The 13,997-nt window shown below is 43.1% G+C and overlaps 1 protein-coding gene across 5 annotated transcripts in view; it reads right to left on the bottom strand.

Annotated features, from left to right (window-relative positions):
* LOC146494810 (voltage-gated potassium channel subunit beta-2-like) overlaps positions 1–13,997 on the bottom strand; it is a 148,096-nt gene that overhangs the window by 92,618 nt on the left and 41,481 nt on the right. For 4 of the 5 annotated variants that reach the window (XM_085145092.1, XM_085145093.1, XM_085145095.1 and 1 more), the window contains 2 exons: positions 4,647–4,767; positions 4,320–4,408 (listed from right to left, as the gene is read on the bottom strand). In XM_085145092.1, the coding sequence (XP_085001218.1) occupies positions 4,320–4,408; positions 4,647–4,767 (210 nt within the window). Of the gene's footprint in view, positions 1–2,514; positions 4,409–4,646; positions 4,768–13,997 lie in introns of all 5 variants that reach the window. The other variant, XR_014871422.1, reaches the window with a different exon arrangement.

Raw genomic sequence — 13,997 nt, 5'->3', positions numbered from 1 at the left:
ATTTTCTGAAAGCCAGCAAAAATACCTACGTTTTGATGTATAATTTGTGGAAGTTGAGTGAAAATTGAGCAAGTAGCAAGAAGTTGTTCGGACATGAAGAGAAGACTGCGAAACCTTACAGTGCCTCACTTAGAACCAACTGCATAGCAACCATAACAACCCATGTATTTTGTGAAAAATCACAATTTTGCAACTCAACACTTTAAGAGGGTATAAAATAAAACGGTAAAAGATTTGAAAAAGCTGAATTATACCTGAATAGCCCAATAATTTGAGAACATTTTAAACTTTGAATGGTTGTTCTAAGTGAAAAGTATGAGGAAGTAGTTAAGTTTCAAAAACAAGCAAATTTTAGCAGAATTGCGGAAGTTTCCCATTCATTTCAATGGGACAAATTAAAGGAAAAAAGCTTAATATTTTAAAAAGTATAATAGCTAAAAAATACCAAAAGATATAGCGCACATTAGCAGAAATAGCAGAATAGTTTAAAATTTGAATGGTGAAAATAGCATAAAAATTGTGGAAGTAGTTCTAACGGCGAAAAAACGTACGGAACGCAACTTGAAGAATAATAATAATAATAATAAAGAATAAAGAGAAACAGGAAAACAATAGTGTGGATGCCTTAAAGCATCCACACAATAATAATAATAAAGAATAAAGAGAAACAGGAACTCAATAGTGTGGATGCCTTAAAGCATCCACACAATAATAATAATAATAATAAAGAATAAAGAGAAACAGGAACTCAATAGTGTGGATGCCTTAAAGCATCCACACAATAATAAAGATTAAAGAGAAACAGGAAAACAATAGTGTGGATGCCTTAAAGCATCCACACAATAAAGAGAAACAGGAAAACAATAGTGTGGATGCCTTAAAGCATCCACACAATAAAGAGAAACAGGAAAACAATAGTGTGGATGCCTTAAAGCATCCACACAATAACTAGAAAGCCAAAATTTCAGAAGAAATTTTAAGTGTGCCTATGCCGCTGCAAATCAGTGTCGTTTGCCATTCAAACGGCTACAGAGAGCAAAACTCAGCAGAGCAGCCATTCTCCACCATGAACTATGGTAAAAATAAACACCGCTCGCACCTCACAGATGGCAGCTTACAGTTTTGTGTAAAGATGAGGTGACTTCGTACAGCCCCGATTTGCAGACGCTGTACACACAGGTTCATGAGCAGAAGTCCCATTATTCCACGGCAGACCCGACAATGTTTGCATGAACACGCTTTGTAGCATTACTTTATTGACCACTTTTCACACATGGTTGGTGTACCCACACAGCTGGCTGTAGCTTTTCATCTCACAGCCCGACACACACCAAAAAAAACACCCGAGAGAGCACAGACTTTACACCTGAGAGGCGTGATTGCAGATGCCGCTCAGGTGGGTCCACCTCTCCTGCAGCGGCACTGCAGACCACGCCCCGCCACACACATCAAACATGTAAAATAAATATTTGTGCACTTTTGCATTCACTTGTTGTTATTTTTACACAGTGTTCTGAATGATTAACAATGGTCTACAGCCAATCTTGTGTATTATTATACAAACTTTGGTTGTAAGATTCAGATAACTATTTAATAAAAGCTAAATATTTTATATGAGAGTAAGAAAGAAAAGTATTTCTTTGTGCCCCCCTTTCCCTGTTAATGCCCTACCTGGCCCCCTGGCAAAAGCTTTGCTAGATCCGCCCCTGCACAGTTACCAGCTGTCAGCTACTTAGAAAAGGATCCTGGTGTTATTTGTCTCTCAGAAACAGTTCATAACTTCAATTCATTCATGTCACCTAAAAGGTAAACCTGTTTCTCCATCACCAGTTCAGCTCTGATGATTCAGTAAGGACATCTCCTGGTTCGGACCAGCCCTTTCTTTCAGCTGTGGCTCCAGCAAACATCAGCTGATACTAGAAATTAAAATCAAAGGAATTCTAACAACAGCTGATCAAGCTTAAACGTGCTGCTGTTGTTTAGCGCGATAAACAAACAAGAGAGAAAAGCCGATCATTGATCAGTTTCATGACTGAAGTTTCAACAAGCGAGAGAATGACAGGAGAGGCTGTCATAAAGTTCAACATCAGTAACTTAGCGCGCACACAGCTGTATAGAAACTCTGTCGTGCTAGCTAGCACACAGCACCTGTTATTGTAAGTGATTGAAAAAAGTCAGCACAACGAAAATAAACTACACCTAAACTCGGTTTATATCTGACCCAAGTAGAGTGCAGTTCATAACTTCTTACCTGAAATTCAGTTCACCTCACGCTCCGACCGGCAGCCGCCTGCTTCTCCTGCCTTCGGTTTCCCTGATCCATGATTGAGCTCCGCGTTAGCCACCACCGGTTGATCGGCGGCCGCCTCGCCGCCTCGTATGTCTCTTTCCCCGCATGCCTCTTTCCCCGCATGCCTTTTCTGTCAGGGCTAGCTGCCTTCTGTTGTAGCTCCTCGTTAGCCACCACCAAACAACTGTTATTTTTTCCACATCGACCAGCATCTGGACAACCACCTTTCACTGTTTATACCGTTACTAAAATGAATAAATGAATCATCGGCCCATATAAACGAAAAATAAGTCCAGCTGAGACACAGACTATTTATGAGCGATCGGGGGTGAAACGAGTGTAAGCCGCCTCACTGAAAGCCAAGCCCGGATCCTTTTGAGCAAAACGGCGCTAGCCGCCTAGCCGCGCTAGCTAGCTAGCCGACTAGCCGCGCTAGCTACTTAGCTGCGCTAGCAGCAACATTGTAAGTTGCTAATATGGGATGTTTTGACAAAACGAGCAGATATTTGACGTTTACACACCTACATTCTCGCCTGAAAATATCTTAAAAGTTTATTTTGTGACCTAGAAACAGTAATAAAAGCAATATATTAAACGAAGTGGTGGCCGCCATTTTTTCACTCGGTAGAGGCGTGCTATGAATTGTGGGATATGGAGTTTTCCACCAAGCATACACCCTTGAGGTTACCGTAACTATTCAATGGTTCGCGCAACCTTAAAAATTCCAATGGTTCCTGAAAGCAGCGACGCTGTGCGCGCCGTTGACATTGTCGTCATTACGGTAATCGAAATACGGGTAGACAGGCCGTACCACCCCGACATACCACTAGAGAGAGCCAACACACCACAAATGAAGTTTGAAATTTGTTTCAGTGGGACCAAAAGATGGAGCCAACACACCACAAATGAAGTCTGTTTCTATGGGGCCAAAAGTTGAATCTTTCTCATGGGCCTAGAAATGGGCCTAAATTTGCACTAAAATCTAAATATTTAAAAAACTATACAAGTCATAAACACCAAAAGTCATAGCATAGTAGTCCAGATCCAGCTGCACAAAATGATACAATATATGTAACCCTTGTGTCAAAACTGTGCGGCAGATAAGCGCGGGAAAATTTGCACAAAAATATTAATATTTAAAAAACTATAAAAGTCATAAACACCAAAAGTCATAGCACACCATTCCAGATCCAGCCGCACAAAATGATATAACATATGTGAACCTTGTCTCAAAACTGTGGGGCGAGTTTCGCTGCAAAATTTCAGGCGGAAAAAGGAAAATAATAATAAGAATAATAAGAATAATAAATCCGACGAATAGTAATAAGTGTGCCTCTTGGCATAGGCACACTTAATAAGAATAATAAGAATAATAAATCCGACGAATAGTAATAAGTGTGCCTCTTGGCATAGGCACACTTAATAAATCCGACGAATAGTAATAAGTGTGCCTCTTGGCATAGGCACACTTAATAAGAATAATAAGAATAATAAATCCGACGAATAGTAATAAGTGTGCCTCTTGGCATAGGCACACTTAATAAATCCGACGAATAGTAATAAGTGTGCCTCTTGGCATAGGCACACTTAATAAGAAGAATAATAAATCCGACGAATAGTAATAAGTGTGCCTCTTGGCATAGGCACACTTAATAGATCTGACGAATAGTAATAAGTGTGCCTCTTGGCATAGGCACACTTAATAATAAGAATAATAAATCCGACAAATAGTAATAAGTGTGCCTCTTGGCATAGGCACACTTAATAAATGGTGACAATAGTGTTTTCATTATAGAACCTTTCTAGTCTTAGTCCTCATAACAGACGCAGATGATACAAGTCTCTGATCTATGAACTTTAACCACTTTCATTACACACAAACTCTCTCACACACAATGATGGATGGTTTGGGGATAATTTGTTTATCAACATTATGTAAAGCACTCCAAACACTGAATGGAACATGTTTGGTATTATTTTATGTTGAGAACAATTATAGTTCTGTGTACTAACTGATAGATATTTATACCTGTATTGCTCTGATATTCTCCATCAGTTGGTCAGTTCTGGAAGCTCCCAACAGGACAGAATTTACCCTTTCATTTCTAAGGCACCAGGCTGTGGGGGTTTACAGCACAGAGAGAAAATGTTAATGTCAATGATATCAAATCAAGTTAAATATAATGTTTTCTAGAAAACTGCATTGTATTTTCACAGGACAAATGTGTTTTGTATTATGTTTATTATGTTTTTTTCTTTTACTTCTACAGTCATTTGCAGAGAATATAACATACAACAATATTTAATGTAGGGAAGCCAGTGTATTATTATACATATAGTAATGTTATTCATTTACCAATAGCCAGTTGGGGAAGAGTGCAGTCTATTCTTTCAGCAACTGCCTGCAACTCCTTTAGCTTCACCTGCTGGCGGTGCCCCTCCTCATTTAGGATCTTGTCTTTTAGCCATTGATAACCCTGTTACAGATAGTTAAACAGACTGTAATTTCGGTAAACTAGTTAACAATCAGATTTTCTCACAAAGAGAAGAATAAGCTAAAGATAAAAAACTAAGCACTGCCATTCTCTTAGAGATTTCACCCGAGAAGTCCTCTTGGCCACATGTGTCCATTGATGGTCCCAGGACAGCCGTGGTCCTACATCACCATTGATTTCATTACTGGCTCTATCAGTGGGTAATAACTCTATACTAACTATTATAGACAGTTCTCCAAGGCTATGCACTCTGTCACCTTCCACAACTCCCTTAAGCTTCAGAAATGGCTCAGTTCCTCAGGAACCATGTTTTTTGGCTCTATTACCAGACATTGTCTCGGAATGTGGACCTCAGTTCACCTCTCGAGTTTGGGATGTCACAAAACAGCTGTGTGCAGGCAGAATAGGACCTAAATGCAGATTTCACGGAGGCAAAAATGTAAACTTAAAAAGCAGCTTTATTGCTGGCAGTGAAAACTTGAGAAAAACTACACTGGGAAAATATAAATTAAACACATGGAGAGACACACAGCCATGAATGAGGGAGAGTACGACATGTGACTGAGGGATACACTGACATAAATACACAGAGGGATACAGGGCAAAGAAGAATCAGCTGGAAGGCAGGGCAGGCACAAAATACACAGATGAGACAGGGAAGGGCAAGCTGATGGGAGACTATCAAAGTAAAACAAGAAGTACATAGAGGCACAGACTGGAGAGAGAGAAGGAACTGGGGAACATAGATAAACGTAACAGAATAAAACACGACGGGAAAAATGGCACAAGAACTCATACCACAATATTAACACAGACACACGGAGGGAGACACAAAGGGTAAAGACACAAGGGGAAATCTAATAACTAAACCTAATCAAAACAGCCCAGGTAATATGGAATGATCCTTAGAAACAACAAACTAGACTTAACAAAGTACAAAAATGACAAAAAACACAATAAACTCAAACCACTGGATCACCCAGGACTGTGACAGCCAAGGTTAGAATCTCTTCTGGATTTCACAGACATAAAAATGACAGAGAGGTCTAACCAGGAGCTGGAGGCTGCTCTTCGTTGCATGGTCCAATCTCAGTCAACCTGAAGCTTGCATTTGGCTTGAGCTGAGTACACCCACAACTCCTTGACCTCCTCTGCTGCCAGTTTGTCCCCATTTGAAGTCTTATTGGAGTATTAACCACGCCTGTTCCCCATTCAGGAAAATGAACTGTCGGTCTCCTCAGTTCAATACCACCTTCATCGCCAGTGTCAGATATGGTGAACGGCCAAGGTGCCTCTCCTCAGGAGGCCGGACGAAAACAAGAGATGGGAAGATCGTCACTGGACCCTGACCCCTAATTGCGCTTCGGGTCAGAAAGTTTAGCTGTCTTAGAAAAATACTCAATTACAAACTAAATTGGAAAACCTATAATGGCCCTTTTGTAATAGAAATTTAAAAAACAAAAAAATTACAACCTTACAACCTTGCTTGTGTCCAGGATACACCTCCCAGCTTAACACTCCTAGACAATTGAATTTTATGATTTACTTTTATCTTATATATATATATATATATATATATATTAGGGATGCACCGATACCTAAAGCGAGTGCTGGTGGTGTCCGAGCATGAACTCCCTGACTATCTCACCGCTCACCAATGGGCTCTTATGGAGACGACTGTTGCCATCCTCGCCCCCTTTGAGGAACTAACTAAAAAAGTGAGCAGCTACGACGCACTAGCCTCTGATGTCATCCCAGCTGTGACTGTGCTTGTGAGACTTCTAAACAGAGAAACAGACGAGTAAATACCTCTCAGCCCCATGTAGCAGTCTGGAAAGTGAAAGGCTTTTTAGCTCAGTGTCACACATTATAGATGAAAACAGAAACAGTCTGACTGCTGATAATGCAGAAAAGCCACTTTTCTTAAAAAAAAAACCCTACCACTAACTTTTTCTCTCCATTAAGTGAGTGATCTTAGACTTGATGTTAATACCTACCTCAGTTGCACTGACTGCCACAGTTCTATGTTGGTGGATGTTGTTAGTTTATTCAAATATTGTGCACTAAATAGCAAAGATGTTTATTAATGCCCCTTGTGTTGTCCAAAGCGGCAGAGTTTACAATAAACTGAAAACAATACTTGTGTTGCACTGTCACTGTTTAAATTTTTTTTCATAATTATTTATTCTGTAATATGTTGCATACAACATGCTTTTCATTTTAAATAAATGTTCTTAATTCCAAACCAGTCCCTTGTTTGTTTGTTTTTTTGTTAAATTATAGGACTAAAGCTGTTACCTGTAAATATAAATCATGTTTTTATTAAGTACTCGGTATCGGTATTGGCGAGTACTGAAATGCAAGTACTCGTACTCGTTTCCAAAAAAGTGGTATTGGTGCATCCCTAGTAACAACCAATGATTTATACAGGAAAATAATGACTATTAACAAGGTTGCCCAAACTTGCATCCCACTGTATATATAAAACACCCAGCACGCCCCTGCGAGCGGTTTATCCTTCAAGCTCGGGTCCTCTACCAGAGGCCTGGGAGCTTGAGGGTCCTGCGCAGTATCTTAGCTGTTCCCAGGACTGCGCTCTTCTGGACAGAGATCTCCGATGTTATTCCCGGGATCTGCTGGAGCCACTCGCCTAGCTTGGGAGTCACCGCACCTAGTGCTCCGATTACCACGGGGACCACCGATACCTTCACCCTCCACATCCTCTCGAGCTCTTCTCTGAGCCCTTGGTATTTCTCCAGCTTCTTGTGTTCCTTCTTCCAGATATTGCTGTCATTCGGAACCGCTACATCGATCACTATCATCGTCTTCTTCTGTTTGTCTACTACCACTATGTCCAGTTGATTAGCCACCACCATTTTGTCCGTCTGTATCTGGAAGTCCCACAGGATCTTAGCTCGGTCATTCTCCACCACCCTTGGGGGCATTTCCTATTTTGACCTCGGGACTTCCAGGTTATACTCGGCACAGATGTTCCTGTACACTATGCCGGCCACTTGGTTATGGCGTTCCATGTATGCCTTGCCTGCTAGCATCTTGCACCCTGCTATGTGCTGGATTGTCTCTGGGGCATCTTTACACAGCCTGCACCTGGGGTCTTGCCTGGTGTGATAGACCCCAGCCTCTATGGATCTTGTACTCAGAGCTTGTTCTTGTGCTGCCATGATTAGTGCCTCTGTGCTATCTTTCAGTCCAGCTTTGTCCAGCCACTGGTAGGATTTCTGGATATCAGCCACCTCCTCTATCTGCCGGTGGTACATACCGTGCAGGGGCCTGTCCTTCCATGATGGTTCCTCGTCTCCCTCCTCTTTCTTGGGTTTCTGCTGCCTGAGGTATTCACTGAGCACGCTGTCAGTTGGGGCCATCTTCGTGATGTATTCTTGGATGTTTGTTGTCTCATCCTGGACTGTGGTGCTGACACTCACCAGTCCCCGACCCCCTTCCTTCCGCTTAGCGTACAGCCTCAGGGTGCTGGACTTGGGGTGAAACCCTCCATGCACGGTAAGGAGCTTTCTTGTCTTTATGTCAGTGGCTTCTATCTCCTCCTTTGGCCAGCCTATTACCCCAGCAGGGTACCTGATCACGGGCAGGGCATACGTGTTGATGGCCCGGATCTTGTTCTTACCGTTCAACTGACTCCTCAGGACTTGCCTTGCCCTCTGCAGGTACTTGGTGGTTGCAGCTTTCCTAGCGGCATCTTCATGGTTCCCATTCGCCTGCGGGATCCCCAGGTACTTGTAACTGTCCTCTACGTCTGCAATGTTGCCTTCTGGTAGTTCAATGCCCTCAGTTCTGACTACCTTCCCTCTCTTTGTTACCATCCGACTACACTTCTCCAGCCCGAACGACATTCCAATGTCATTGCTGTATAGCCTGGTAGTGTGGATCAGTGAATCGATGTCTCGTTCACTCTTGTCATACAGCTTGATGTCATCCATGTACAGGAGGTGGCTGACAACTGCTCCGTTCCGTAGTCGGTATCCGTAGCCAGTCTTGTTAATGATCTCACTGAGGGGGTTCAGGCCTATGCAGAACAGCAGTGGGGACAGAGCATCTCCTTGGTAGATCCCGCACTTGATGGTGACTTGTGCTATGGGCTTGGAGTTGGCCTCTAGTGTTGTACGCCACATCCCCATTGAGTTCCTGATGAAGGCTCTTAGGGTCCCATTGATCTTGTACAATTCTAGGCATTCTAGTATCCAGCTGTGGGGCATTGAGTCATAGGCCTTTTTGTAATCAATCCAGGCAGTGCACAGGTTGGTTAGTCTGGTCTTGCAGTCTCGGCTGACTGTTCTGTCTACCAGTAGCTGGTGTTTTGCACTTCTGGTATTCTTGCCAATTCCTTTCTGTGCCCCGCTCATGTATTGACCCATGTGCCTGTTCATCTTAGCCGATATGATGCCTGACAGGAGCTTCCATGTAGTACTGAGGCAGGTTATTGGTCGGTAGTTCGAGGGGACTGGTCCCTTCTTGGGGTCCTTGGGGATCAGGACCGTCCGACCTTCGGTTAGCCATTCCGGGTGTCCCTCGTTAACTAGCAGCTGGTTCATTTGTGCTGCCAGACACTCGTGGAGTGCAGTCAGCTTCTTTAGCCAGTAGGCGTGAACCATGTCGGGCCCTGGTGCTGTCCAACTCTTCATACTGGAGACCCTTTCTTGGATATCTGCCACTGTGATGGTTACTGGACCCTGTTCAGGGAGGTCGCTATGGTCTGCCCTCAGATCCACTAGCCACTGAGCATTGCCGTTATGGGTTGCATCCTTCTCCCATATGCTCTTCCAGTATTGCTCCGTCTCCAGCCTTGGTGGTGCTGTTCTCTTATTATTGTTCCCTTGCCATTGAGAGTACACCTTTGCTGGTTCTGTGGAGAACAGCTGGTTTATTCTCCTGCCTTCTATTTCTCTGGTTTACCTCAAGCGGCTGGCCAAGGCTGTGAGTCTTTGCTTGGCAGTTTCCAAGGCCTCAGGTATGGACAGCTTGCTGTATTTCTTATGCACCTTATTTGTCGCACCTTTCTGCAACTCCGTTAGTTGGCTAACCTCCCTCCGTGCTACTTTGATCTTGCCCTCTAGCCTCCTTCTCCATGGAGGGTACTGCCCCTTGTGGCTGTTCAACTTGTAGCCAAGCATCTCACTGATCACTGCTGCCGTATTGTAGATCAGCTTGTTAGTGTCGGTAATCGTGGCTGTAGGTATCGTCCATAGTGCTGCATTAACATCATCTAGCAGACCTTCTGAGGGTACTTCACCTAATCTTGGTAACCGGCAACGGGGGGTCCAGGTTTCAAGCTTGGCCATGATCCTATCTTTCAGGTCAGTTCCTCTCGCACTCAACGATCCTTCTCCTGTCGCACTTGGGGCTATGTACCCAATCTCGGGTGGCGTCCTGACTCCTCCTTGCTGTAGCATTTATGTTGTACCTCGTCAATCTCTAGTTGTGACAGCAGTCCCTTCTTTCGAATGTTGGAACACTGAGCTACTAGTTGTTTCGCCGTCATTGTGGATGTTGGGTATCAAAGAATCCATAGGTCCCTCATCCTATTCATGTAGCCCCTTCCGCCGGGGTTACTTGCGTAGTAGCATTCCAACAACGCCCTGTTTTCGTCTCTTTCCCACCGATGCCTTCTTGTTCCAGTAGCCCACTTCTCGTCAGGGTGCCCTGGTTCCTCAACACCTGACGCGGACCTTGTTGATCCGGGCGACGACGACGTATATATATATATATATATATATATATATATATATATATATATATATATATATATATATATATATATATATATATATATATATATATATATATATATATATATATATATATATATATATCCATACATATATATATATATATATATCCATACATATATATATATATCCATCCCCTCACTCACTAGGGCCTCCAATAGCCTCCAATAGCCACTAGGGGCTCAGCAGCTGGATAGCGTAGTGGTTAGACTACACACCTTTGGAGCAGAGGATTGCAAGTTCGATTCCTGCCAGGGCACCCTGACGAGAAGGGTACCCTGGTTCCTCAACACCTGACACGGACCTTGTTGATATATATATATATATATATTAGGGATGCACCGATACCACTTTTATAGGTACGAGTACTTGCATTTCATTACTCGCCGATACCGAGTACTTAATAAAAACATGATTTAAATTCACAGGTAACAGCTTTAGTCCTATAATTTAACAAAAACAAAACAAAACAAGGGACTGGTTTGGAATTAAGAACATTTATTTAAAATGAAAAGCATGTTGTATGCAACATATTACAGAATAAATAATTATGAAAAAAAATTTAAACAGTGACAGTGCAACGCAAGTATTGTTTTCAGTTTATTGTAAACTCTGCCGCTTTGGACAACACAAGGGGCATTAATAAACATCTTTGCTATTTAGTGCACAATATTTGAATAAACTAACAACATCCACCAACATAGAACTGTGGCAATCAGTGCAACTGAGGTAGGTATTAACATCAAGTCTAAGATCACTCACTTAATGGAGAGAAAAAGTGAGTGGCAGGGTTTTTTTTTTAAGAAAAGTAGCTTTTCTGCATTATCAGCAGTCAGACTGTTTCTGTTTTCATCTATAATGTGCGACACTGAGCTAAAAAGCCTTTCACTTTCCAGACTGCTACATGGGGCTGAGAGGTATTTACTCGTCTGTTTCTCTGTTTAGAAGTCTCACAAGCACAGTCACAGCTGGGATGACATCAGAGGCTAGTGCGTCGTAGCTGCTCACTTTTTTAGTTAGTTCCTCAAAGGGGGCGAGGATGGCAACAGTTGTCTGTTCCAGCGCGTCTGTACGTCCTGCTGCAGTCTCTTTATTGGCTGGTTGAGCTGTCCCTGAATGTCCTCGAGGCGGGAGTAGGCTAAGGCGGAATGTTTAAAATGCCCAACTATTTTCCGCCCCACTGCTATAGCATCAGCTATGCTCCTCTGTGCTAATAAGCATGGGTAAATAAGCGTGGGTAAACTCCTTGTGCTCATTGTCGTGTTGGGATTTTGGTGCTTGATTAAATTACTTGTGTTAAATGCGCTACCTTTTGAGCCTCCTCTGGACAATTTCGCTGAGCACAATTTGCAGTCCGCCTTTGTTTTCGCGTCTTTCTTCACTTTGAAATAGTTCCACACGGCTGACTTGTCTCGCCTGCCCTTCTCTCAGCTCTGAGCTGCAGCCGGGGCCTGGGGGCGGGCACTCGGGCCTGGGGGCGGGCACTCGGCGCCTGTGATTAACCCCTTACATGCCGCTCAAACATAGACAGGTCTCAGACCGTGGTATCGGTCCCCGGTATCGGGGGACTTTTAACGAGTACGAGTACTTTAGAAAATGTGGTATCGAGGCCGATACCCAATACCGGTATCGGTGCATCCCTAGTTGTTACAATAAAAAATATAGGAGACACACACAGTGATATTTGAGAAGTGAAATGAAGTTTATTGGATTTACAGAAAGTGTGCAATAATTGTTTAAACAAAATCAGGAAGGTGCATAAATTTGGGCACTGTTGTCATTTTATTGATTCCAAAACCTTTAGAACTAATTATTGGAACTCAAATTGCCTTGGTAAGCTCAGTGACCCCTGACCTACATACACAGGTAAATCCAATAATGAGAAAGAGTATTTAAGGGGGTCAATTGTAAGTTTCCCTCCTCTTTCAATTCTCTCTGAAGAGTAGCAACATGGGGATCTCAAAACAACTCTCAAATGACCTGAAAACAAAGATTGTTCACCATCATGGTTTAGGGGAAGGATACAGAAAGCTGTCTCAGAGATTTAAGCTGTCTGTTTCCACAGTTAGGAACATATTGACAAAATTGAAGACCACAGGCTCAGTTTAAGTTAAGATTTGAAGTGGCAGACCAAGAAAAATCTCGGATAGACAGAAGCAACGAATGGTGAGAAGTGTTAGAGTCAACCCACAGACCAGCACCAAAGACCATCATCTTGCAGCACATGGAATCACTGTGCATCGTTCAACCGCACTTTACACAAGGAGATGCTGTATGCGAAAGTGATGCAGAGTAAGCCTTTTCTCCGCCCACAGCACAAACAGAGCCACTTGAGGTATGCTAAAGCACATTTGGACAAGCCAGCTTCATTCTGGAATAAGGTGCTGTGGACTGATGAAACTAAAATTGAGTTATTTCAGTTTAGTTCAGTTCAGTTCATTTTTATTTCAAACATTTCAAACATGTACCTTCACAATCATTACAAAATATCATTCCATTATTTGTTTGAAAAGGAGTAGGCAGAAGTACTTGGGCATAACAAGGGGCATTATGCATGGAGGAAAAAGAACACAGCATTCTAAGAAAAACACCTGCTACCTACAGTAAAATATGGTGGTGGTTCCATCATGCTGTGCTTCGAGAAACTGGTCCGACGTCACATCATGTCCTGTCTACCACCCACACTCGACCCGCTCCAGTTCGCATGCAGAGCTAAGAGATCAACTGAAGATGCCATTGCTACAACGCTCCACACCACCATCTCTCACCTGGAAGTGCAGGGCCGTTATGCCAGGCTGCTCTTTGTTGACTTTAGTTCTGCTTACAATACAATACTCCCGGACAGACTAATAGTTAAACTGCTGGAAATCGGACTTCCTTCTACCACCTGCCTCTGGATCAGAGACTTCCTCTCAGACCGTGTACAGAGAGTTAAAGTAGGGCCTCATCTTTCCTCAGCCGGCTCTCCACAAGGCTGTGTACTGAGTCCCCTACTGTACACTCTGTACACACATGACTGTGTTAGTACCCACCCGGACAATGCAGTCATCAAGTTTGCAGATGATACCACCGTGGTGAGGCTCATCTCTGGGGGAGATGAGACGGCGTACAGAGCTGAAGTTTCAGAGGCTGTCAGACTGGTGTGTAGATAACAACCTGGACCTCAATACCACCAAGACAAAAGAACTGGTAGTTGACTTCAGAAGGAGGGAGTCTGAGATGCAGCCTGTCAGCATCAACGGGGAGTGCGTGGAAAGGGTCTCCAGTTTCAAGTTTCTGGGTGTGCACATAGACACAGACCTCCAATCGAGCTCTATCACCTCTGCGGTTTTAAAGAAGGCCGAACAACACTTTCTGAGAATCCTCAGAAAAACAGACCTGAAGAAGGAGCTGCTGGCCATTCTACCACTGCTCCATTGAAAGTGTGCTGACATATTGCATCGATGTATG

The sequence above is a fragment of the Neolamprologus multifasciatus genome, chromosome 20 (assembly GCF_963576455.1).
Source record: "Neolamprologus multifasciatus chromosome 20, fNeoMul1.2, whole genome shotgun sequence".
In the NCBI taxonomy this organism is placed as follows: Eukaryota; Metazoa; Chordata; class Actinopteri; order Cichliformes; family Cichlidae; genus Neolamprologus; species Neolamprologus multifasciatus.
This window is presented reverse-complemented; position numbering and strand designations above follow the sequence as displayed.